A 26,243-nucleotide genomic window follows, 5' to 3' on the forward strand; every position below is an offset into this window, starting at 1 on the left:
AGTGGATAGAGCACTGGCCCTGAAGTCAGGAGGACCTGAGTTCAAATCCAGAATCAGATCAAACACTTGACACTTACTAGCTGTGTGGCCCTGGGCAAGTTACTTAACCCCAACTGCCTTTTAAAAAAAAAAGAATCACACATTGAAAATGACTTAAGCTTTGGAAGGGGGATAATTTCTAAGATTTGAAACTCCAAATCTCCTTTTCACAAAAGTGTTCATAAAAAGTTCACACAAGTGTAGTGATGGTTAAGAACTCCCTCAATGGTCATCAAGAGAGTAGTTGTAATTTATGTTTTTAGCATCTTTAGACACAACAGGAGGGCAAGACTTTGAACATCTGCTTGATCTTCTAAAATTTGGATCTAGTTAAAACCATAGATAAATCTTGTTTTCCCTAGGTCAGAGGTGTCAAATTCAAGCTGTCTGTGAAACTCTGGAGTACAATGCAGTGTAGCCTGAACCAGATTAAAATGTAATTGAGAAATGATTAACAAAATAAAATATAAGACAGCATAGATAATATTAAGCTGTAGTTTTCTAAGTTAATATGCTGCCCATAGAGATCCATTTCTATTAGAATTTGATATCACTGCTCTGGGTATCCATTAAGAGGCTTAGTGCTTATTCAAACAAGGCATGTGAGAATACTGCAGAAATAGAGTAGGATTTTTTTTTCCAGTTAATAAGCATTTGTTTATTTCCCTCCCACCGCTGTGCAAAAAAGAAACCAAAACCAAAAACCTCCAAACCAACAAACAACCAAAAGCAAAGTCCTTGTTATAAATATGCATAGTCAAGCAGAGCAAATTCTCATATTTATCATGTCTAATAATATGTTTCTTTCTGCATCTTGGGTCTGTCACCCTCTCTGTTCCCTGGAATCATGGTTGGTCACTGTGTTGATCAGAGTTCTTAAGTTTTTGTCCTTACGATGTAATTGTTATCATACAATTTGTCTTCCTGGTTCTGTTTATTTAATTCTGGAATACTACAGAAAGAAAAAGAGAGGAGAAATTATGTGTTTGTTTTTACAGCATCCAGCTTGTGATGATAAAATGCCATTTGTTAGCTGCTTTTGTAGTCATGGAATACAAGACACCTTTGAGTGAATTATATGTGTAACTTAAAGAAATAACTATTTTCAGGATCTGAAACATGAATCTGAGAGGATCAACCAAATAAATATACTTATTTGCACACCGGGGCGGCTGCTTCAACACATGGATGAGACAACATATTTTCATGCAACCAATCTCCAAATGTTAGGTGAGTTTAAGGAACTAGATTCTGCAAATCTTTATAGATTTGTAACTGTAGAAATCTTTATATTTGTTGAATTAAAATAAAACTTTAATGTGTACAAAACTCAGAGTCATTAACATTTCCATCTTGAACAGTATAATTGGTTTTAGTTATATGAAATGAACCTATTTATTTATAGATTCTGACTAAAATAATACAAGAAATTAACAGGAAATTTAAAAATTTCAAAAAGTCAAATTAGAAATTTTGTGTTCCTTTTCTACTTGGGTGATATCTTTCATTTTATCCTTTTAGTACTTGATGAAGCTGACCGAATCCTGGACATGGGCTTTGCTGACACAATGAATGCTATTATTGAAAATCTTCCCAAAAAACGTCAGACTTTGCTTTTCTCAGCAACACAGACTAAGTCTGTGAAGGACCTTGCACGTCTGAGCTTGAAGGACCCCGAATATGTTTGGGTCCACGAAAAGGCAAAATATAGGTAAGTAATTTCTATGAAGTCTATAATGTGATCGACTCAGGGTCCATATCTTTTTCTCTCAGCTAGGTAATTTTATAATCTCTGTTAAGGTTGTTTTCTCAGAGTATCTCTGTGGCAAGTTCTTCTTCTGACATAACTGCCTGTTAACCTGTCCATGCTCTAAGCAGTTCTTTGGTTATAAGTTACAGAGAAGTGCCAACCTTTGTTGATAGAAGTTTCTTCACCTAGGAGTTCCTTTCACAGAGCCAGTCCCTATCTTCTCTTCCCTATCTTTGGAAATACAGTTTTTCTGGTTTTGTTTTTTGTTACTTTTGTCAGAAGGGCAAGGTCTACTATAGTAATAAAAATCTATGAGACCATATGTGTTCTATAGTGGTTGAGGAACCTTTTCATTTCATTTTCTTGATCTAGAAATGGACTTGGAGGAATGCTTTTGGTCATTCACCACTTAGTACAAAATATGTTTGTACTGTTTAAGGGAAAAACAGGGCAGCTAGGTGGCATGGTGGATAGAGTGCCAGGACTGGCATTAGGAAAACTGCTCTTTGTGAGTTCAGATTTGACCTTAGACACTTACTAGCTATATGACCCTGGGCAAGTGACTTAACCCTGTTTGCCTTAGTTTCCTCATCTGTAAAATGAGTTGCAGAACTAAATGGCAAACCACTCCAATATCTTTGCCAAGAAAACCCCGAATGGGATCATGAAAAGTTGGATATGACTGAAATTACTGAACAACAACAAAAGGGAAAAACAGGTTTAAAAAAATTTTTTTTAGTTGCTTACAAATTAAAGTCTGAGGTTCTTTCGATTTTTCTTTTTTGCTCTTTTATCAACTTTGAGTCTATAACAATGAATTTTAGAGTAGAATATGGTTCTCTCAGATTAATTTCTTTGATCTTTCTTGTTAGTTTTTAAACATTTATTAAATTTAGCCATGAATTTGCTAATAGCTCACATTTTTGTATAGTGCTTTAAAATTCTGTGTGGATGTTTTCATTCTCAATCTTGTGGAATAGGTAGTAGAGACATTATTCTCATTTTACTAATGAGAAAACTTTAGGTCATAGAGATTTACTGACTTGCCCAAGGTAACACAGCTAGTGAATGAAAGAACTTGGCACTCACCTTTAATTTAAAGAAATTATTAAGTACCTTACTGTGCTAGATACTTGGGAATATGTGAAGTTTAAATGAGACATGGTCTCTGCCTTCATGGAGTTCCCATGGCATAGGAAGAAATATGACATATAAATCCTTCTCTGCAGTGTAAGTGCACAAAAGTGATATAAACCAAATGCCGTGTGTTATCTGAGTGAAGAAGGATTATTACTGATTTGAATGGAAGGGAGAGACCAATAAAGGCTTCATAGACATAGCCTTTATGTTGACTCTGAAAGTAGGATTTTAAGAAGCAAAGGTTGGGGCTTTCCATTTTTTGGGGAGCAATGTGAGCAGAGCATTGAAGTGGAATAGAGTAATACAGGTTGTGCAGGGCATATTGAGTAGTTTGCTTGGAATCTAACCTATGTGGAAGAGAGCCTGGAAGAATATTAGAGTCTTATAGGTATAAGAGAACTCAGAAGCCATCTAGTCCAAACCCTCTGTGAACAAAAATGTACTTTACAGCATCCTTATTGAGTGGTCATCTAGCCTTTGCATGAAGGCCTCCAGTGATGGGAGAATTAATACCTCTTGAGATAATCTGTTCTACTTTTTGGACATCTCTGGTTTTTAGGAAGCTTTTCATGACACCAAACCTAAACGTGCCCCTCTGCAACTTCTTACTATTACTTTTAGTTCTATTCTCTGTGCTCAACAGAGTGTGCTCTCTTGACATCTTTTCTAATGAACATCCAACATTCTAAGCCCAAGATAATTATTATCTCTTGTTTATGATAAATATCCTCACTGCCAGATTGTAGAGGGCCTTGGATGCCAGGCCAAGGAGCTAGAATTTTATTTGGTAGGTTGTGACCATTAAAAGACTTTTTAGCAGAGGAATGACATCATCAACTTTTCTTACATAAATCAAATCTGTCAGTTCTGTGAAGGATTGATTGGAAAGGAGAGGAGAATATTGAGGTAGGGGGATGTTTGGAGGTTATAGTCCAGGTGAGTGATAATTGTACTAGAGGGGTGCCACAGGGAATAAAGAGAAAGAGATGCGTGGGAAAAGTATTGAGACAGGAATTGACAGGATCTAAGAAAGATGTGAGGACAAGGATAAAGGCAACAATGAAAGTTTGAGTGTTTTGGTAAAAGGCTGTACCATAGGGGGAAAAAATAGGAATGTAATCATGAGGATAAGCATTGCTGAAAATATAATAATAAAAAAGATGAGGTTTGGTTTTGGCATTATTGACTTCTAGGTGCCATCTAGATACAAACAGATCAGGGCTAGGGTTATAGATTTATGATTCAGCTGTGTAGAGATGAGAGTTGAAGTTCTAAGAATGAATGAAATGATCATAGGAGAGAATGTAATAAGAAGAGCAGGAAATCAAAAACGGAAGCTTGGGGAACACCAGCTCTGATGACTTACCGCCAACACTTTAGTATACTACCTGGTTTCTGATGGAACATGCAAAGCAAACCCTTTTGTAGTTCTATGATGATCCAGCCTTATCTTGATTTATACAGATTTTTCTTTGTTAACTCTCATTTTACCACAGTCTGTTTGTGAATTTAGATATACGTTAAGAGTCCTTTGATGGCAATGTTATATTCATGTTGTTAAATGCACTTTTCATTTCTTGCCACTTTCTTTTTTATTGTCCTTGGAGTCAGCTCCAGCTTGATTTTGAGGCCCAGGAATCTCAACTGGGCTCCTATTTGTAACCTCCTGGCCCAAACTGTAAAGGAAATTAATTTTTTTAACTCATCACTTGAGTATCTACTCTGTAGTGCCTTGTACATATTAAGTGCTTAATAAATGTTTGTTGTGTTGACTTAAGTGTATGAAGCTCTGTGCTTGGTACCACAGGCAGTATAAAGATGAATAAATGCTATTCTTGCCCCTATGAAGATTAGTAAGAGACAATTGTAAGTGCCTTAGCGTTCAACCATGCATTATTATAGTTAGTTGTCTACCATTGGGATTACATGAGTGGGGTGGGAAGATAAGAGAGACCAAGCCCAATTGTCAAGTGATTCCCCCTTTCCTTAGCTAGGTAGTTTAAGACAGACTAAATAAATGTATGTTTGGAAAAGGAGGTATCATTTAGCTAGAGTAATTAGACATCCTGAATGCTGCACCATTTCCCCAGGAATATTAAAAGACCTAAAGGAAGCTGTCCATCATTCTGGGTAGATCCTTTTTGGAAGACATGGACAAAAATTTCACAAGGTCAGAAAGTGATGGTGGGGCATGTGATCTTCACTGTCAGAGGGAGTTCCCATGGCTGTCTTTGGCCTCTTTTTGTATCCTTAACACTTAGCATGGTGCCTGGCACGTAGTAGGTGCCTTAATGCATGTTTATTGATTGATTGAGAACTGATAATCAGTGAGATCACAGATTTTGTTGCAGTATTATGTAATTGAGTAATTGAGTAAAATCAGAAAGAACCAAGAAATCAAAAGTGTCAATAACTGTGACTTTGATAGTGAAACATATTGAAGAAACTAGATTCAAGTATCAAATCCTCAATACAGTAAAGACAGATAATTACAGTGGCCCACTCCAGTTCTGATTCTGTTTACAGTGATACTCTACTATTACCATATTTACAAAAAATAATTCTACAGCTTCCACAATATTGCAAATGGAAAACAAAGCACATCAAATTTGATGTAATTTTATTTTTCAGCCAAAGACAAGGTTTATTAGAACATCTGTCATATTGGTCAGACTCTTAAGGAGTCTGAATGTTAGTGAGCTATTGGCTAGATTATAAGAATCTTAATGGAGACAAGATGGACCTTATATACAGAAAGACTATGGGAGGGATCTAAGAGTGGCCAAGTAGTCTATGAGGTAATAGAACTGCAGGGACCTGGATCCTGTAGCCAAGGGAGAATGGAGTCTAGATAGGATTAAGGGTGGGAAGTGGCCTGAGACCATAGGGAGGGCTAGGCTAGGTTAAGGGTTAACAGAATTGGGAGATTGGGTGTAGCCACAATGAAAGCCTAGTTGATGGGATTATAGCCTCAGGCAACCGCCAGATATTTGGCCATGTGGGAAAGTTTTTCCTTTTTGGGGTCTAGATCCCATTCTCATCATTCCCCCGTCAAACAAATGGGACCCAAATTCTTTTGGGGTAAGGAGTGTAGGTCTAGGCTTCTGAAACTGCTTTCTGCTGGCAAGGGGCATAGAGCTGTCCCTACCTTGAGGGGGTCCCAAAGAGGAGGTTGACTGGAACGGTCTGCACAGGCTGCATCCAGGGAATGATGGGGGGACATTGGTTGGTACCTGCTGTTTGCTACAAACTGTAGGTGGATGGCCTGTAGTCTGGAAGACACAAATCTGACAGAAAAGACTGCAGGGCCCAGATACAAAGCAGGGACTGGGGCCCAAATATGAGGGGATAAAACATCTTTAGCTCTGTTTGGATTCAGATAATTCAGTTTTCCAATCATGCAGTATCAAATCTACCTTATAGACAGACTCAGGAATAGCCAGGTAGGTAATACTCCTTTTTAAAGGAACATAATGGGGAACTGAGCCAGGAGGATCCTATCTTAGACTGAGGCTAAAAATGTCCTCTTAGCTTTTCCCAATGCTGACTTGCCACCAATATCACATTCTCTTGAGTAGCTTGTGCCATTTCTCTCAGGTGTTTACTCAGGTTCAGAGGTCATCTTCTTTACCTTGAGCAGGATATGCTGAACCTGGGTGATGCTTCCAGACCAAGGTTGCCCTAGGGCCCAAGACTATTGCCAGGGGGGCCCATGCTGTAGCCGCTGCCCCTCCCCCCTCCTTCCTTTCCCAGGTGGGGGAGGGCAAAATCAAAGTGAGGGGGAACAGGTGAAACTCTCTTCTCCTGTGAGAGGGGTTAACATACCCTCTTGACTCAAGGGAAGGGAGTGGGAGAAAAGAGTGATCAGGGTTGTAAGGAAGAGTTTCAAAACTCCTTGATCAATCACAAAACCTCCAGAATCTACCAAGATATTTTTAGCTGTTCTAACTTTTTCTATAACCTCCATGAAGGAGGATTCAGGGTTGTAGAGTGAAGGAAGTAAGTAAGCCTCAGGGAACCAAAAAGCAACTGCAGTTTTCCCCAATTCTCTAGCACTGAGAGAACTGACAGAATTGGGCATACACTTCCAGAGAGGGTATCTGTTCTTGTCCTCTATGCTGTGGAAGGTGTCCACAGGTCCATGGCCTCGAATGGAACCATTGGACCGAGAGCCTGAGAGCGTCAGGCTGAGTTCGAGACAGCCTCATAACTGTCTGCCTGAAAAGTACCTCCAAGCCTTGGTGCTTGGAGAGCGACCCCCAACTGCAGAGCAAGAAGTGTGGGGGAGGCTTACATACCTTCCAGTCTTGGCTGGAAAAGAACTTGGGGTTAGGCAGTTTCCCCATATGGGCCACCAAAATGTTGAGGTTTAGGGGTGCTGGACCCCAAAATCCAAACATGAGGGTCCTGTCTGAAGGTTTATTAGAACATCTGTCATATTGGGCAGACTCTTAAGCAGTCTTAATGTTAGTGAGCTATTGGCTAGATTATAAGAATCAGAGCCAACTTTGAACATTTTAAAGTGAAACTATGACAAGCTGAAATAATTCCCCCAAACAGTGGGAATGATATTGTAATGTATTTTATGAAATGACCTATCATATCCTTCCACCAAAGTAAGCTTCTTGGTGATAGGCCATTTAATTTTTTCTTTGATTCCTAAGGGCTTAGTACAGTGTGTGCAACATAATTGGATTTTAATAAATATTTGTTTAAATGATGGATGAATTAATATTGTTAGCAGTTATTGTATTGGTTTAGAAAATAGGATCCTCTTCAATACAAGCCCCTGCTCCAAAATTAGATCTTTCTGAAAGGGAAAAAAAAAGAGTATACACTAGAAAGTAACACCCATTTTGAGAGGGTTCTGATTTTTTATAAGATATTTTTATAAGATAGATATTAGATAGTTAAAAACACAGGTAATAATCTGATCTTTATGTAAAACATCTGTTTGATGGCAATCACACCCCAGTTGTTGAAGTTCTTTGTGATTTTCTTTAAATTTGGAATAAAGTTGTTCTGAAGATGTTTGTATTTTTAACGTTTACTTTGTGTTATTTGTTACTATTAATGATAGACATTTTAAAACGTCATTTAAAATCTGCAGCTTCTAGAATTCTGTGGAAATTTTGCTGAAAGTGGCGGTAGGTAACTATAGGAATTTCTAGAGCCACTGTCTTAAGACTATGCCCTGAGCACCCCACAGAGCATCCTGGCCCTGAGGATTCTGACCTGGAGGAACTTTTTCATTTGCTCTATGTGATTCTTTTGTTTTAGTTCATATCTATGGTTTTTGGGTTCATGTAGTGCGCTGTTGCCTTTTCTTCTCCCGACATTACTCTTTTAGGTCTCTGGCCTACCCTTCAGTAAACTGCTAGGTGCTGATTGAAAATGTTCATCTTAGGAATATTCATGTACTTTTATTGCCTTTAGGTCCAACTTGACTTTTTTGTGTTGAACCCTGGGATTTGCAAATTGCTTCAGAAAAGACTGAGCTGGTACTGGAGGCTGCAAGATAAATTTAGTTTCATACTCTTCTTTAGTAGAAAAATCAGACAAGTTTCTTTTCAATTAATTAGTGAACAGACTTTGTCCGTTATTTGTAAACATAAACAAATTTAAAACACGATTGCTGGGACTTTGCCTCATGTTACCAAAGTTTAGTAGCAATTTAGAGCATGCTGGCAGTGTTGTAGAACCAATGAAACTTAGCACCTAGTTAAGCAGGAATAATTAGTTAAAATCCAAAGGAGCATTTCCCATTCTTTGGCCTCCTCCCACCCTATTTCTTGCCATGTTGGCAGCTTACTCAGAAGTAGCCTCTTGGTATCCTAGGGTCTTTGTCTTCTCCAGCTCTAGATGGTGCCCTGGGGTATCTTCCCCTCCTCAATCTTTCAATGTCTGAGGTCTCCCCTTACCTTAACTGCTTAACCCACAATATGTTTTGTGATGCTGTGTTAGGAAAGAGCCTTTGGAATTCTCAGGTTAATTAACTTGATTTTTGTGAGTGGTCATCTGTGCTCTTTACTTCTCTTTTTCCTTCTTGTTGCTTCCTCTTTGGCCTCTTTAAAAACTCATTTGTGTTTCTACCAGATGGTGGTTAAAGAGAGGAGAAAAGGGGAGACTGTAATCTGTCTCTTGTCTTTATATCCAGAGTGCTAACATATATGCTTAATAAATGCTTGTGGATTGATTGATTATTAGTAGTTCTCAAAAAGCTTTAGTTTGGAAGATGGTTGAAACATGGAAGATTTTGATGTTATTGTTGAATTTCATTTGTTTGTATGACCCCGTCCCTTATCACCTAATAATGGAGAATTAGGTACAAGCAGTATTGTACCCGAAAGTGAAACAGAATAATAAATGTGTAAGATAGCTTACAGAGCTGCTGGTTACAATAATGACTTTTAGTACATTATGATTTTAAATCTACTCACTGGAGGCAGCTTGAGTAAATAGATGCTGTGGGGATTATGCTTAATGTCAATACTAAATTTTTTTCTTTAAAGAATTTGTTATGAACAACTCGGTTAACACAGTATGCAAAATTTGTATTTAAGAACCTTTTAAGGGAGGCATTGTAGACAGTCATTTTCTGTTCATTCTATTTTTATGAAATAATTTAAGACAGTAATTTAGAACCTTTTGAAGCTGTTGCATACATCAGAGAGCACATAGTGAAAGAATTCATCAGCAGGTTTCCTTTCATATTGTTATAAGTACAAATAGTCCTATCAGTGCTTTCTTAAAAACATAATAGTTTTGGGGTAAAAGGGGTTTTGAATATTACTTTTGAATTGAGAGCAGAGTTTGATTTTTATCAATCTAATTTATTTGTATTTAAAATTTAGGCTTTAAAGAATTTTTCCCCTTCCCTAGAAGAAAGAATCATTCTAGGTGTTTTCTGGACATAGTATTGCTTAGGAGAGAACTAATTTTTCTAGAAGTCTGGGGTGAGGAACAATGGAACTTATTTCTGTTAGAATTTGTTTTAAGATACTAAAGAACCATTGCAATGGAGTAAAGATTGTTCCTTAGGTCTAGATTTTTATATTTATCCTATGGGAGCTGTTAATTGCATTTCTCTCCTTAATTCTATTAGTACTCCAGCCACTTTGGACCAGAACTATATTATTTGTGAGCTGCACCAAAAAATCAGTGTGCTTTATTCCTTCCTGAGGAGCCATCTGAAAAAGAAGAGTATCGTGTTCTTTGCCAGTTGTAAAGAGGTACACTTTCTCTTTTTTTTCCCTTCTAAGTCAATCTTTGTTGTATTCTTTCTATATTTGAAGAACCAAAGCTGTTTCAACATTTCATTTAGTGGGTACAGTTGTAGGAATTTTTGTCTCAGCTTCCTCTTTAGGAAACTAGGGGTGGTAGTTGTCCATCTGTTAGAACTCTTAAAACTACCTAATACAGCTGCTTTGTTTTATAGCATAGAGAAGAAAAATAACTTGTTTGAGGTCATGTGATTAGTAAGTTTCAAAGGAGGGACTGGAAGTATTGAGGCTCTTTTCATTTGTCATTGTTCTTTCTGGTATACCATACTGTAAATAAAGTAATAAAAGTGAAAGCTTTTAAAGAAATTTATTCTCACAAAATATTAGTTATAATTATTTGCTTTCTGAGTCACTCAATACTACATGTTTTTCTCCACCAACCCCCATGCCCTCAAGTTAATTTAGACTTAGTATATTTTGTCTAATGTAGCATTATGAAAAAACATGACCCTGGGGGAAGCGTTGGATACAAGCATTAAACAAATGCTCTTGTGAATTTGGATATTTAACAGTTACCTTTAGATTTTAAGTAAGGCATCCTAATTTAAAAGAAAGAAATAATTGCACTCTCGTTCCTGCTGTGTGACCTAGAGTGAGGCACTTTTCTTAACAGTAGAGACCATCTAGCTCTCCTCCTGATGTTTCATACTTGTGAGATGGTAGGCAAAGAACTTGAAATTCCCAAGAAGAAAGGTCTGCTAGTTCTAGGTCTCATATTTAGGATTCCATTAGTGCCACCTCATAGAATTTTAACATATAAATACATTTAGGTTTTTAGAACCTGTTTCAGTTTCTGACCTTTTCTATTTTTCTTTTAACATATTTTTTAGGAGATGGTCTCTGAGAAAGTCTTAAAGATTTTCTTTGTTGGTTTTTACCATGCTTATGCACTGGAGCATTCAGATGAAATGGAAAGAGCCCTTTTCTTTATTTCTGTTGTTATTTTTGTATCGATTTTTGTTTAGGTTGGTAAGTTTGAAGTTTTAGTGATAATGAAATTGGTGATACTCAGGGTCAAGTAAAGTTCCAGACTCTTATAGTTGCTAAATACTCTTTCATCCATTCGTAGGTTCAATATCTGTTCCGAGTCTTCTGCAGGCTACGACCAGGTATTTCTGTCCTTGCTCTCCATGGCAAACAGCAGCAGATGAGAAGAATGGAAGTCTATAATGAATTTGTCCGCAAGAAATCTGCAGTGCTGTTTGCTACTGACATTGCAGCAAGGGGGCTAGGTAGGTAACTTTCAGTTTGTAAAGGTATATGTGATCATAGTAAATGACAGTGTTCATTGCTTACTTATAAAGAACTAGCCAGAATTCAAATGAGCAGGGAATTAAACTGGAATGACTTTTCTGCCCTCTGATTTCATAGGAGACAGAATATGAGTAAATAAGATCTGTGCCTTCTGTGTTTTTTGTGCTTTTTTACATGTCTTTCGCTTCTTCAAGGGCTTTGCAGTGTTAGCCTGATTGTTAGATCCTAATATTGACCTGATAATTTAGCTTAATCAAGGGATCAGTAACCTACAGCAAGTTATGGATGCCAGATCCAGCCAGTAGTTTGCCACCTCTTGGTTTAATTAACTTTCCTCATTGTATGAAGAAACTGAGATTGAAAGAGGTCAGATGACTTGTCTGAAGTCATATAATGAGGTTGTAGGAGAGATCTTACAAGTCCAAAGTTCTCTCTACTCTCCCACATGCCTCAAAATACTAGCTTATGTTTATGTAATACCATAAGGTTTGTAGAGTGTTTAGTTAACCTTTTTTTTCTTTTCTTTTTTGGGCTAGGCAATGGGTTTAGGTGACTTGCCCAGGGTCACACAGCTAGTAAGTGTCAAGTGTGTGAGACCAGATTTGAACTCAGGTCCTCTATCCATTGAAACACTTAGCTGCCCCAGTTAACCTTTTTTTAAAATGACTCTGGGTAGTTACGACAAGCATCTGTTACTGTATTGTAATAGAATGCCGAAGTGTACTCAGGGCTGTGCAGCAAAAATTTTGTTAGTATCACTATTGAAGTGTGTAGAACTGTTCATACTAAATGATTCTGTACTACCATGCTCTCTGCTTTTTATAATTGTTTTTTGTCTTCTTTTTCTCCCAGCTTTTCTGTTGTCAGTATTAGTGTTGCCTTCTAAGCCCTTCTCATCTTTTGTGGTTTAGAAACCAGTTAATAAGGTAGTTGTCTGTTAAGTGTCAAGTAAAGAAAAGGTTTTGAGTTACATACTCTTCTACATAAAGCATATGGGCTCTACTGCATGCATTTTGTGACAACTATTTTTCCTTCTTAGAGGGCTATATTCATTACTGAAGTCTTGCCCTTGTTCCAGATCCAGATTCAGATAGATGCTTAGTACTGTTGTTTAATTGTTTTTCAGTCATGTCTGACTCTTTGTGAATCCATTTTGAGTTTTCTTGGCAAAGATACTGGAGTGATTTGCCATTTCCTTCTCCAGTTCATTTTATAGAGGAGGAAACTGAGGCAAAGAGGGTTAAATGACTTGCCTAGGGTCACACAGCTAGTAAATGTCTGAGGCCAGATTTGAACTCAGGTCTTTTTGACCCCAGTCCTGGCATTCTATCCATTGTGCCACCTCGCTGCCCTAGGTAGAGCTAGACATCATTTAATAGAGATCATTTAGTCACCAAATCTGAGAGTAGGAAGTTCCCTCTGTAGCCGCCCAGCCCAGCCTCTACATAGGATTTCCCACTGCAAGAAATCAGCCTAGTGGTCATCTGCTCCAACCTCTTCATTTTGCAGATGAGGAAACTGAGGCCCAGAAAGACTGTGGCATGCCCTAGTTACTTACTGTAAGTTCAAGTGCTTGCATTTGAATCTAGGGTTCGCTCACTTAAAATCCACTGCATTTTTCATTACATCTTCCTCTGTAAGGTGGTCGGGATTGCCTAAAGTTTGACCTGTAGATTAAATGAAATGTTTTTATACTTCTGCCCCTGTAGTTTGAGGGACATTTGATAAACTGAAATATATGCAGAGAAGGATGTGGTGAGGTGAGGGGCTTGAAAACATGTCACATTTGTGATGATTGAGAGGATAGGCTCTATCTATCTATCTATCTATCTATCTATCTATCTATCTATCTATCTAGTTATTTATTTTTGTTAAGTATTTTATTTTTTCACAGTTACATGTAAAAACAATTTTAACATTTGTTTTTAAAATTTTGAGTTCCAAATTCTCTCCCTTCCCACCCCACCACCCTCATTGAGAAGGCAAGAAATTCAATATAGGTTGTACATATGTATTCATGCAAAACACTTCCATAATAATCATGTTGTGAGAGACTAACTGTATTTCCCTCATCCTATCCTGTCACCCATTTATTCTATTCTCTCTCTCCTTTCACCCTGTCCCTTTTCAAAAGTGTTTTGCTTCTGACTACTGCCTCTTCGTTCTGCCCTCCCTTACTTTCCTGTAGGGTAAGATAGATTCTATACCCAATTGAGTGTGTATATTATTCCTTCTTTGAATCAGTTCTGATGAGGGTAATGTTCACTCACTCCCTCTCACTTCCCTCCTCCTTCCCCTTCAGTATAAAAGCTTTTTCTTGCCTCTTTTATGTGAGATAATTTGCCCTATTCAACCTGTCTCCCAGTACATTCCTCTCTCATCTCTTAATTTTGTTTTTAGATATCATCCCTTCCTATTCAACTTATACCTGTGCCCTCTGTCTGTATGTACTCCTTCTAACTACACTAATAATGCGAAAGGTCTTAGGAGTTACATATATCATCTTTCCATGTAGGGATGTAAATAGTTTAACTTTGATAAGTCCCTTATGGTTTCTCTTTCCTGTTTACCTTTTCATGCTTCTCTTGAGTCTCGTATTTGAAAGTCAAATCTTCTATTTAGCTCTGGTCTCTTTTTAAAGATACATGAAATTCCTCTATCTCATTGAATTTCTATTTTTTTCCCCTCGTGGATTATATTCAGTTTTGCTGGGTAGGTGATTTTTGGTTGTAATCCTAGCTCCTTTGACCTCCAGAATATCATAGTCTAAGCCCTCTGGTTCTTTAATGTAGAAGCTGCTCAATCTTGTGTTATCCTGATTGTGACTTCATGATACTTGACTTATTTCTTTCTGGCTGCTTGCAATATTTTCTTCTTGACCTGGGAACTCTGGAACTTGGTTATAATATTCCTGGGAGTTTTCATTTTGGGATCTGTTTTAGGAGGTAGACTCTTTCGATTTCTATTTTACCCTCTGCTTCTAGAATATCAGGGCAGTTTTTCTTGATATATATATTTTTTAATAATTTCTTGAAAGATGATGTCTAGGCTCTTCTTTTGATCATGGCTTTCAGGTAGTTCAGTCATTTTAAAATTTTCTCTCCTCGATCTCTTTTCTGGGTCAGTTGTTTTTCCAGTGAGATATTTCACATTGTGTTCTAATTTTTCATTCTTTTGGATTTGTTTTACAGTGTCTTGATTTCTCATAAAGTCATTAGCTTCCATTTGCTCTGTTCTAATTTTTAAGGAATTATTTTCTTCAGTGAGTTTTTGGATCTCCTTTTCCATTTGGCCAATTCTTCTCTTTTAAGGCATTCTTCTCCTCATTGGCTTTTTGGAGGACCTCTTTTGCCATTTGGGTTAGGCTATTTTTTAAGGTGTTATTTTCTAAAGTATCTTTTTGGGTCTTCTTTAGCAAGCTGTTGGCTTGTTTTTCATTTTTTTCTTCCATCACTCATTTCTCTTCCCAGTTTTTCTTCTACTTCTCTTGCTTGATTTTCAAAATCGTTTTTGAGCTCTTCCATGGCCTGAGGCCAATTCATATTTTTCTTGAATATAAGATATTGGATATAAGAGCTTTGACTTGGTCTTCCTTGTCACCAAAGTAAGTTTCCATTGTCGGAGTTTTTTTCTGTTATTTGCTCATTTTCCCAGGCTGTTTCTTGACTTTTTAACTCTTTGTTAAGGAAGGGGCTCTGCTTCCATTGTGGAGGGCATACTGTTGTAAACTTTAGGAGTGTTGTGCAGCTGTTTTCAGAGATACTTCTAGGGACCTGTAAGCTTTCATTTCTTCCAAGGTGGTTTGATCTAAGGAGAGGTATTTACTCCTCTTCTGGTCTGTGCTCTGGCCTGGGAGCCGTGAGGAGTGTCCCCTCTGCAGTGCTGCTGAAAGCTCTGCTGTGCTAGTGCTCCTTGCTCTGGGACTGCCACCTAGTACTGGGACCCAGACCCAAGTATGGACAAAGCAACAGATTCCTCTCTCAGTGCTAGGAAGGAGACCTGTGTAATCTCCTTCTGACCAGTCGTTCTATCTCTTCACTGTCTGTGGAACGAGAGCTGCTGCTGCTGCTGCTGCTGCTGCTGCTGCTGCTGATTCAGTCATTCCCAGGGCCTGCTCCTGGTTTGCTGGGGCTGGGATTGTGCTGGTGGTGCCTGGGCTGGAATGCACTCCTTTCTCACCCAGGTCTGATAGACCTTTCCTGCTGACATTCTAAGTTGTCTTTGGCATCTGTGGGCTGAGAAATCTGGAAACTGCCACTGTTGCCAGTGATACAGTGCTGTTCTAGGCCTTTTCTAGGTTTTCTAGGGCCTGGTCTGCACTGGCATGGCTTGTACTAGACTGTGCTTCTCTCTCAGCCTGGTGTAATAGACCTTTCCTCTTGACCTTCCAGGTTGTCTTGGGCTGGAAATTTGTTTCACTCTGTCTTTTTGTGGGTTCTGCTGCCCTAGACTTGTTGAGAGTCATTTTTTACAGGTATTTGGAGAAGTTTGGGGAGAGCTCAGACAGGTCCCTGCCTTTACTCCACCATCTTGACTTTGCCCTGAATTGAGTCTATTTAGCTTGAATAGAAGATTTAGACTGGGACTTGATCACTGTCTTCATTTATTTAAAGGACTGTTATGTGGAAGAGGAGTTAGTTAGTTGATATGGATCTATGGTGTAGAACTAGAATCCGTAGCAAGAAGCTATAGGGAAGTGGATTTTGAGAAAGAAGAACTTTGTAACTGAGCTGTACAAAAATATAACAGGGCCCTCTTTGGGGGAATTTCCCTCCATGACTGGAGAACTTTAGGCTAAGGTTTATTGCAGATGTTCATGCTTCATGTTGAGGGTAGGATTAAATTATCTTTAGGATCCCTTCCATCTAGTATGATTCTCTGATCATATTTTAATGGTGTCTTTTTGATAATTTTTATTTATTTATTTATTTAATTTTTTTGGCTAGGCAATGTGGTTAAGTGACTTGCCCAGGGTCACACAGCTAGTAAGTGTTATGTGTCTGGGGCTGGATTTGACAATTTTTAAAGGAAAAAAATGTACCCATGATTGTTTCTTTGGAGTATTCATTGTAACTTTCCTAGAAGATGCTGGACAACTTGTAAAAGTCTGTGCCACACGATTTACTTCTCAGTTATATACTTTCTTGTTGTTTACTATTTCATATACATTTTAATTTTGTCTCCTGAACTAAATGGTCAGTTTTCAGATCAAGACACTTCCATAGTCTCTATAGCTTCTAGGATAGGACTGAATACCTAATCAATTAAAATACTCATTTGGTTTGCTTTTTGAATATGAGGAGGAAAAATTATTGGACTTGAAAAATCAATTTTTGTCATTATTTCCTGGGTGGCCAAGAACAGAACAGCTGAGTTCAGAATGATGAAGTGTACTTCCTTCTGATTTTTGGCCAGTGTCCTCCTTTCTTTGCTCTTTTACAAGTCTCATTTTTCTTATTGTCCATTTCTTCAAAATCACATTTTACTCTTTGGAATGGATTGTAAGGTTTGGAGATCATTTTGATGTATGTAGGACCTACATTGTACCTACCTTGTAGTTAGTCCATTCTGGGAATAAATATTGGTCCGAAAGTCTTAAAGAAAATCTCTAAACTGTTGAAGGAAGGCTACTTTACATTGTCACAAATAGGTCTGCTTTGAGAAGTAGGGGAAAGCTCAGCAGCCAGAGATATGCTCTTTGCACTAGTTAATCCTAGTTGCAGAAAGGTGAGGCAAAATCTGAGGGTAGATTGTTAACTGGTGGGCCTGTATGCAAATTCAGAAGCTTATCTCATTGCTCATTGGGTTGTCTCCAAGAATTGGGTCACATCCTGTTCATTTTAATCATTAAATATCAGGGAATTTTATTATCTATATGACATTTGTCTTCCTTATGTCATGTAAAATTACATTCTGTTCAGAGCACTGTTATTATTTAGAAACCGTAGGTAATGTTAATTTTAGTTCATATCGACAAGAGGGAGAACTGTAATTATCTACTAGTCTTTGGAATTTTGCAGATGATGCCCATCATTTGGATGATGTGACTGAGAGCCCTCTCGAACAGTCACATTATTAAATAAAAATGGTGTTGAGGGACCAATTTTAAAAGTGATTTTTTAAAACTTGACATTTCTTCTTGCACAGATTTTCCAGCTGTGAATTGGGTCCTTCAGTTTGATTGTCCAGAGGATGCCAACACCTATATCCATAGAGCAGGCAGAACAGCCAGGTGGGTATTCATCTCAGTTCTTTGCTCCTTTTTGTCAGATTGGAAAATAAAAGAAATTCTGTTAGTCACTCCCCCTTCCTGAATATCCCAAGAAGGCCAGCCAAAAACCTGCATCCAAATTAAGTGGAGCAAACCAGCTTTAGGCACTCACTAGTTTGGCATTGTGTTGTACAAGTTGCTATTCTCTAAGTTCTCTCTTACCTCTGAATCCTATGGTAGCTTAAAAGCTCCTGGATGTCATTATAGCTAAGGATTGGTTATTAGTTCTATTTGGGGAGTAGAAAGTTATGAATAAAAGCAAAGTAATTAAAACACATTTTAGCTTTTTCCTGCCTCTAAACCTTTTATCAGAGATGTAGCTCTGTGAGTATAGTTTTCTGTTTTCTCTTTTTAGCCTGTAATGGAAATAGTAGAGGTGCTAGGAATTCTGTAAGCTCATAGGATCAAGTTACAGATCCACTTTTCTTCCCTGTTCTCTCTCTTCTCTCTCCCTCTTCAGAGTAGAAAGTTCCTCTAGACCAGGGCCCATTGCTGAGGTGCATGGAGCCAAACAATATTAAGTAATTTGGCTTAGTTCAAGGAAATGCTATTCTGACTTAGTGAAAGGTCTAAATGAAAAGTGTATTTATTTAAAATATACTATATTGATATGTATGTAAACTAACAAAATATGGTTCGACAGAGGTCTGCAGTGTTTCTTTAATGAGTAGACAAATGATTTGTAATGAGCAAACTAATTATATAGATGGATATTTATAAAGAATATTAGGGTGATTTGGAAATGAAACAATAGAATTTTACAGCTAAATCCTTTTTTTTACAAGGTATTTTAAACATTCCCTTGGTTGCCAAAACAGCTCCCCATCCCATTTGTTTTCTTTATTAGTTTGCATTATTCAGATTTTGACTTTTCCTTGCTTTTGATATGAAACAGATTTGAAGGCACCTCCTATCTACAGTTTTTGTGTTTGTGGCTTAAATGTCTGTCATTCTTATTAATTAATATATGAATATTTTTAGGTTTTTGCCTCATATATGTGTTTTCAGTGGTTGGAGAAAACTTAAATTTTTTTTTTAGGATTAGATTACATTCTTTTCGAAAAATCTGTTCCACTCTCCATTTCATCTAGAAATGGGAATACTGGTTATCTTTTGAATAGATTTCAAACTCCCGACTACTTTTGTGCAATCTAGGTTCTGTAGGTCATGAATCCCCACTTTTGACTTTTTAGTTCTGAGTCTCAGATGCCAAGTAGAATTTGTAATAAAAGGAGTTGCCAAACACTACTAAATTTCAGCTGAGCTCCTGTTGAAATACTTATAAATTCTAAATTACTGAAGTATGAAACTAATTGGGTTTTACTGTGAAGGCAAATCTTTCTGGCACTATTTATTTGAGAGTAACATCATTAACAAACCTTAGCAAGAGGCCATGAAACAGTGCTTTGTCATCATTTGGCTAACTACTCTTTATAACATTGTTCCAATGTTATTAGGAGTCAGGCCTTTAATGTCACTTTGCCTGGTGTGTGTTGTGGGGAACTAGTTATTAACGTTAGGTGGGGTATCCTTCTTTGTAAAGTCTTGATAGTATACCCTGCTGAGTAGCCAGACAACCTTGCACTTTTTTCTGAAAAAGAATGCTTGCACACAATTCAGTAGAATTCTTGTCATTGGGTGAGTCTTAGGGGTTGTCAGATTAAAGATTTGTTGCTGGGAAAGACTTATTAAAGAAGGCAAGAACTTACTCAGAATTAAAAGAGGCAATGTTAAATTATGAAGTTAAGCTTTATGTTAAATCATATCGTTCTGGATTTCCCCCCAGTATTAGGAATGTAGCATTATTGTTTTTTACATTACATTGTAATCAGAGAATCTTGGAATTTCTGAGTATTAAGGCACCCTGAAGTCTTCTAATCCAGTCTATATATCAATAGCAGTCACTGTATACATACTGTTTGTGTAATTTTCTTGAAGAGTATATTCTCCCTTGTCCCATACAATCAAGTCAGTGTTTAAACAGTTGTAGCTTTTGTTACATGTTGCTATTTTACTCCCCAGAAAGGTTGGAACTCTTTTACAGGGTCACCAGCAATGTGTACCCATTTTCCTACATTCTTACCACATTGTGTTTTACGATTTTTATTTCTCCTAGTTTTAATGTGTCTTGAATATTGGCATATGGAATGTGGAGATCCAGTAGACCTGAAAGATGAATAGCTTTTGTTGTGAGAGAACTCAGCAGATATTTCATCCAAATAGCAGTCCTGAGTGAAATAAGGCTTCAGTAATGGGGATGTGCCATGAAGCTGGCATAGGTTTCACAGTCAGAACTAATATAGTCAACAAGCTTGTAGTCCTCCCAAAAGGAGTGAAGGACAGGCCCATGAAAATGCAATTGCCTTTTGTAGGAAAGCACCACGCCACTATCATCAGTGTGTATGCTTCCACCATGACAAACCTTGAGGAGGTCAAAGAAAACTTTTGTAAAGACCTGGAGACTCATCATCAATGTGACAAAAGAAGACAAGCTTGTAATTCTGAGTGACTTTAATGCCAGAGTAGTGTTAAGGGGTCCCCCAAACTTGTCCTTTTGAGTTGCCATATTTTCCAGAAACTCTGCACAGTCTGGACAGTCTGTTAGACATGGCAGGGAGTCCTTGGGAGGAATGGAGTTGGAAAAAGCAAAAGCAACAGCCACTTATTACTGAAGACTTGTATGACTCATGACCTTCTCATCACCAACACTATTTTCCATTTACCTAAACACAGTAAAACATAGAGGATATACCCTGAAAGCAAAGATTGGCATTTAATAGATTGTATCATTGTAAGGAGAGAGATAGACAGGATTTGAGAGTGACAAAGGTGATGTATGGCGCAGAGCACTAGACTGATCATAGATTTTTCCTCTCCAAGCTTATGTTTGCATTCAGTAAAAGTGGCAGCCTTGAAACAAGATGATTACCAGAAGACTAATTTGAACAGTAGTTATAATACTTGGCAAAATTGATATATTTTGAAATGTTTATTAATAGCAAGTAAGACTCTTCTGTTTTTGTGAGACTTGGGCTCATCACCTGTTGCTTTCTTTCCACTTAGCCTGAAAGCAGCTTTCATGCATAGTTTAGAATTATTTAGTTAAATATAAATAAATTTTGAACAGAGAATATCAGTGTATTTTTTAAAAACATAATTTCATTGCTCACAAACATTGATGTAGTCTCACAACTTCTTTTTTACTTTCTCCAAAAGCCAACTTACAGAAATGTACAAGAATTCAGTATAGCAAATGTTTATTTTTGTTGCATGTTAATATACACTTGTGTTTGTATGAAACACAGACTTCTTCTCTACATAATCATGCACAGCACCATAAAAAAAAAGCTTAATGTCAACAGATTAGAGTACTTCTCTGTGTGTGAACATTCTGTTGTTAACTTGGAGTGAAAGTTGAGCCAACACACAGGCCATAGTGGAGCAGAAAAGGAGTAGGCAGCTTTCAGAGATTTGATGTACAGCACTACATATACTCATCACGGTCAGAACATTTGCAAACATCAAGATTGGTTTGATGAAAATGATGGGGAAATTCAGAAGCTGCTAAGTAAAAAATGAGAACTCCACACTGTTTACCAGCAGGATAGTTTGTTCATCTCTAAGAAGGCAGTGTTTAATGCCATCAAAAGTAAAGTGCAAGTAAAGCGTAGAGAGATGCAGGGTTCTTTGCTCATTAAGAAGGCAGATGCTGATAGCAACAATGCAAAGCAGTTTTTTGATGCCCTGAAGGCTGTTGGTGGGCCAAAGACCTGTGGTACATCTTAACCAATTAACACTGATGGAGCTTCATTGATTAGTGATAAAGACATGATCCTAGAGAGATGGGCTAAACATTTCTATAGTGTTCTCAACAGACACTTATCAATCAGTGCTGAAGCTATTGACTGTTTGTTTCAGGTTAACGTTAATCCTTCTCTAGCTAAACTTCAACTGAAGAAGAGGTTTTGAATGCCATTAGGCTTCTCTTATGTGGCAGAGTGCCTAATGTTAATTCAGTTTCAGCTGAGATTTACAAGACAGGAGGTCTACTGCTCATATAAAAGCTGGCTGAAATCTTCCAGTTTATATGGCAAGAGGAGGTTTTCTCCCAGGAGATCAGGGATGCCTATATTGTCCATTTGTATAAAGGAAAATAAAATAAGTTGTCCTGTGACAATCACCAGGGTTGGGGGAAGGGGTTTTCTCTTAGTCATGACTAGCAAAATTCTTGCAGAGTCCTTCTTAATTGGCTAATCATTCACCTGGAAGATGTCATCTACCTGAGAGCCACGTGGCTTCAGAAAGGCATGAGGAATGGTCAGTATGGTGTTTGCTGCTCAACAGCTCCAGGAGAAATGCCAGGAGCAGAACAGTTTTATACACAGTGTTCATCAGTGTGACCATGGCATTTGATTCTGTCAGTCATAAGGTCTTTTGGAAGATCATGGCAAAATTTGGTTGCCTGGAGAAGTTCTTCAGTTTTCTATGACAGTTCCACAATGGCATGCTTACACACGTTCTGGAGAATGGACAATGTTCTTACGCTTTCCCAGTCACCAATGGAGTGAAGAAGGACTGTGCGCTTGCTCCCATGCTTTTTAGTATGATGTTTTCAGCAATGTTGTCAAATGCCTTCAACAAGGATGAAGATGGCATCAAGGTCAGCTACTGCACTGACAGTAAATTATTTAACTTGAAAAGTTTTCAAGCCAAGAGTAAAGTAGAGGGAGAGTTGGTGTGTAACTTTTTTTTTTTGCAGATGATTGTGCACACAGTGGAGCCTCTGAGGCTAAAACACAACAGACTATATGGTTCAGTTCTCTGCTGCTTGTACTAATTTTGGCTTGACAATTAAAACCAAGAAAATAGTGGTTCTTTACCAGCCAGCGTCATACCATCCGTATGTAGAAGCATGGGTTACAACAAATGGAGAAATTTTGAATGCTGTGGATAAGTTCACTTACCTTGGCATTGTCCTTTCTGGTGATGTCCACATAGATGATAAGGTTGATGCAAGCATTGCCAGAGCTACTAGCTAAGTGTTTGGGAGCCTCCAGAGGAAAGTGTGAGGGAGAAGAGGTTACCTACCAAACTGAAGGTCTGCAGAGCCATTGTGTTGACCTCTTTGTTGCATTCTTGTGAAACCTGTCAGGAAATGGAATCACTTTCGTTTGAATTGTTTTAGGAAGATTTTGAAGATCACTTGGCATGATAAGGTACCAGGCACCGAGGTCCTTTTTTTTTTTGTTAGTTTTTGTTTTTGTTTTGGAGAGGCAGTCAGGGTTAAGTGACTTGACCACGGTCACACTGCTAGTAAGTGTCAAGTGTCTTGAGGCTGGAGCTGAGGTCCTTTCTTGAGCTGACCTGCCAAGTATTCAAACTCTACTGCAGAGAGTACAGCTTCAATGGGCTGGCCACATTGTTTGAATGCCAAACGTACATTTTCCTATAAGTCTATTTTTATGGAGAAGTCATGCAAGGCAAATATTCACATGGAGGTCAGAAGAAGTGATACAAGGACACTCTGAAACTCTCTCTGAAGAACTGAACAGATTGTGTGACATAGTAGACACTGGCACGGGACTGCCCAGCATGGCATGCCCCCATTGAAGCTATGAGTGAAGCAGAATTGCAGTAGCTCAAAAGAAACTTGAGATGTGCAGATTTAGAGATATCTCTATTCCAAATGATCATGTGGACTATTTATTTGTGCCTGTCCCGTGATAGAGCCTTTCCAGCTCATGCTGGTCTGATTAGCCACAGTCAGACACATTATGCATCGACCCTGATACAGTGATGTCATTTTGGTCCTCTGAGTATGAAGGACAACTATTGACATTGGGCAATTTACTACTGTAAAATAAAGGGGTTAGACTTCGTGGCCTCTCAGGTTTTTTCTGATTCTAAATTTATCATCCTATGTCTAGCATATTTTTACAAAGTTTTTGACATCATCAATAGCCACAGTGGTGGTGACCATATGTTGAAAGAGATAAGGTTTTCTTATTTCATTAGTTTAGTATTTTACTCTTATAAACCATAAACTTGACCTATTCATAGTGAATTTTATTAATCCGGACCTGTGATTTCATTCAGTAGGAAATTCTAGGTGAGAAAACTACTCTTCTTTGCCAAAGCAGTCGGCACCTTCTCTCTCATGTATTAAAGAGTCTTCTGGGGGACAGAAATATTAAGTGACTCGTCTAGCTCTCTGACTAGTCAGGTTGTGTGAGAGGCCCCTGTCTCTCTTTCTGATTTGAAGGCCAATTCTTTATCCATTTTATTGCACTGCCTTTTAAAAACATTTTTTATTGTCAAGTAATGTGATTTGAAAAGGTATTTTCTAGTTTTTAGAACCCGATTTGCTTATTCATTTTCAAACTCTTATTATGTTTCACCTTTTCAAAAAGACATTTTGATTGTTGGAAGTTAACCCTTGGACATCTTCAAATATGAACTCGAATTTCTTAATTTTTATGATCAGAATTTTCTCATTTAAATTGTCCTTTTTTTGCCTGGAAGGGATGGGGTAGGCTGATAACATGTTAAGAAACAAACTGTATTAAAAGAGGATTAATTTCTTGGAGGGACCTTAATTAAAAATCATTAAATTGTACATGCCTTTTGTCTTACCATTGTTTATTTCACATATTTAGCTATTATATTTTATGTGGATAAAGCAAGAATTAGGCTTTTGGGGAAATCATCATTCTGTAGTCAGGAAAATGAGTGTTTTTAGTAAGGCAGCATCTCTATTACACCCTAGGATGCAAAGGTAGAACCAAATCCCCCAGTACTCTCTAGCTGTGTTTCATAAGTGTTTTTGTGAAATCATCTTAAAAAAAATTAAATAAGGGTATATATATATGTATATATATATATATATGAAAATTTGAAACTTTTTTAACCTTATAAAATTTCTGAACTAATTATTGCCTAGTGTTTTTTAACTATCCATCATACATTATTAGCCTGTCCCCAGTGGAAGAAGGAAGATGGTTAATATGGTGTCCCTATCAAATTAATTTGCTTGGGGAATTAATCTACTATCTGTACCACAGGGTGGGATTTAGTAATAGGACCCAACCATTGTGATTCAGGATTTTCAAAGTAAAATGAGGAAAAAAATTGTGTAATATTAGGTTTATATTTCATGTTGGTGTAGTGATAGCAATTTGCTGAGTTTCTGTGGAAGAAGTAACACTTATCAATTGATCTTGTTAGCTATAGTGCTTAACAGAAGTCTTAAGAGTCACTTTCTAATATACTACTTCTAACCCTTTAAAAAAATCCTTTTTTGTAACAAAGAAAAAATTAAGCAAAACTGTCACAGCGACCACATCTGATTGTATGCGGTGTTCTAAACTCTTAGGTCCTCTGCCTCTTTTCTGAGAGAGACGAAGTACATTCTACTGTACTGAATCCAAAATTGGTCATTTCATTTAATGTTAGTTAATGTTAGTTCAGACTGTTGGAGACATTATTTATATTATTTTGTTGGTTTTTCTTTCAGTTCAATTGTCATTATCACTCATACTGTTTCTTGGTTATGCTTTCTTCACTCTGCATTAGTTCATGTAAGTCTTTATTTCTCCAAATTCTTCATATTCTCTGTTATGGTGCAATTACAGTCTATTACATTCATATGCTATAATTTGTTTAGCCAACCTACTTCATTTCTAGTTTCTTACAATGATTGATGAATTTTAAACGATCGTATTGAATTGAATTAGGTTTTTTTTGGGGGGAGATAGGGGAACTGATATTTTCTTGTAGTAGTAACAGGCATGTAAGCAAAACTAAATGATCATGTTTTAGTGAAGGTTTCTGTAAAGTTTTTTTAAAATTTACAAACTTTATGAACATTAAGTGCTTTATCATATTCTTAATATTACATTGATTCCCAAAACAGAGTCAATAACAAGCCTCCTGTATTCTGTGCTATTCAGCTATTAGGTGTATTGTGTTCAGTTGTAGACATGGTATTTTAAAAGGGGCATTGATATATTGTCATGTGCCCGAAGAAGGGTAGAGGCAGGCAACAAGCATTTATTAAGCACTTACTGTAGAACAGGCAGTGTGCTAAGCACTGAGGATAAAGCTATAAGCAAAAAGAAAGATGGTCTCTGCCATTAAGAAATTTACATTCTAACAGGGGAAGATAGAAGAAGCACAGTTAGGAAGGGAATGAAGCATGGCTGGTCTCAGCCTATCCCCAGAATGCAGGCTCTGAATGCAACTGACAGTGGAGAAAGGGGCCTGCATGGAGGAGGGATGTTCCAGTGTGGGAAGGTCCTAAGGGTTGTGGCAGGTTCCAAAGTGAGAAGGCCACATAGCTGTGTTGGCAAAGTCCATGAGTCAGAAGCACAATCAAGAATAATGAGGAATTTCAAGCTATTTCCTATGAACATTAATCTTTGAAAAATATCTTACCTTTTTCTCCTTGTCTTCCCCTATTGAATTGTTCCTTGAGAGCAGGAACTGTCTTTCTTTTATCTTTAGATTC

General features: G+C 37.6%; 1 protein-coding gene across 1 annotated transcript in view; it reads left to right on the top strand.

The window, feature by feature from the left end:
* The window catches only part of DDX10 (DEAD-box helicase 10), a 329,331-nt gene that overhangs the window by 22,286 nt on the left and 280,802 nt on the right, over positions 1 to 26,243 (top strand). Inside the window, exons 5-9 of the mRNA XM_020996146.2 lie at positions 1,149 to 1,269; positions 1,561 to 1,750; positions 10,035 to 10,161; positions 11,282 to 11,444; positions 17,614 to 17,698. Coding sequence (XP_020851805.1) covers positions 1,149 to 1,269; positions 1,561 to 1,750; positions 10,035 to 10,161; positions 11,282 to 11,444; positions 17,614 to 17,698 — 686 coding nt within the window. The remainder of the gene's footprint in view (positions 1 to 1,148; positions 1,270 to 1,560; positions 1,751 to 10,034; positions 10,162 to 11,281; positions 11,445 to 17,613; positions 17,699 to 26,243) is intronic.

Source organism: Phascolarctos cinereus, unplaced genomic scaffold (genome assembly GCF_003287225.1).
Source record: "Phascolarctos cinereus isolate Bilbo 61053 unplaced genomic scaffold, phaCin_HiC Scaffold_726;HRSCAF=1367, whole genome shotgun sequence".
NCBI lineage: Eukaryota > Metazoa > Chordata > Mammalia > Diprotodontia > Phascolarctidae > Phascolarctos > Phascolarctos cinereus.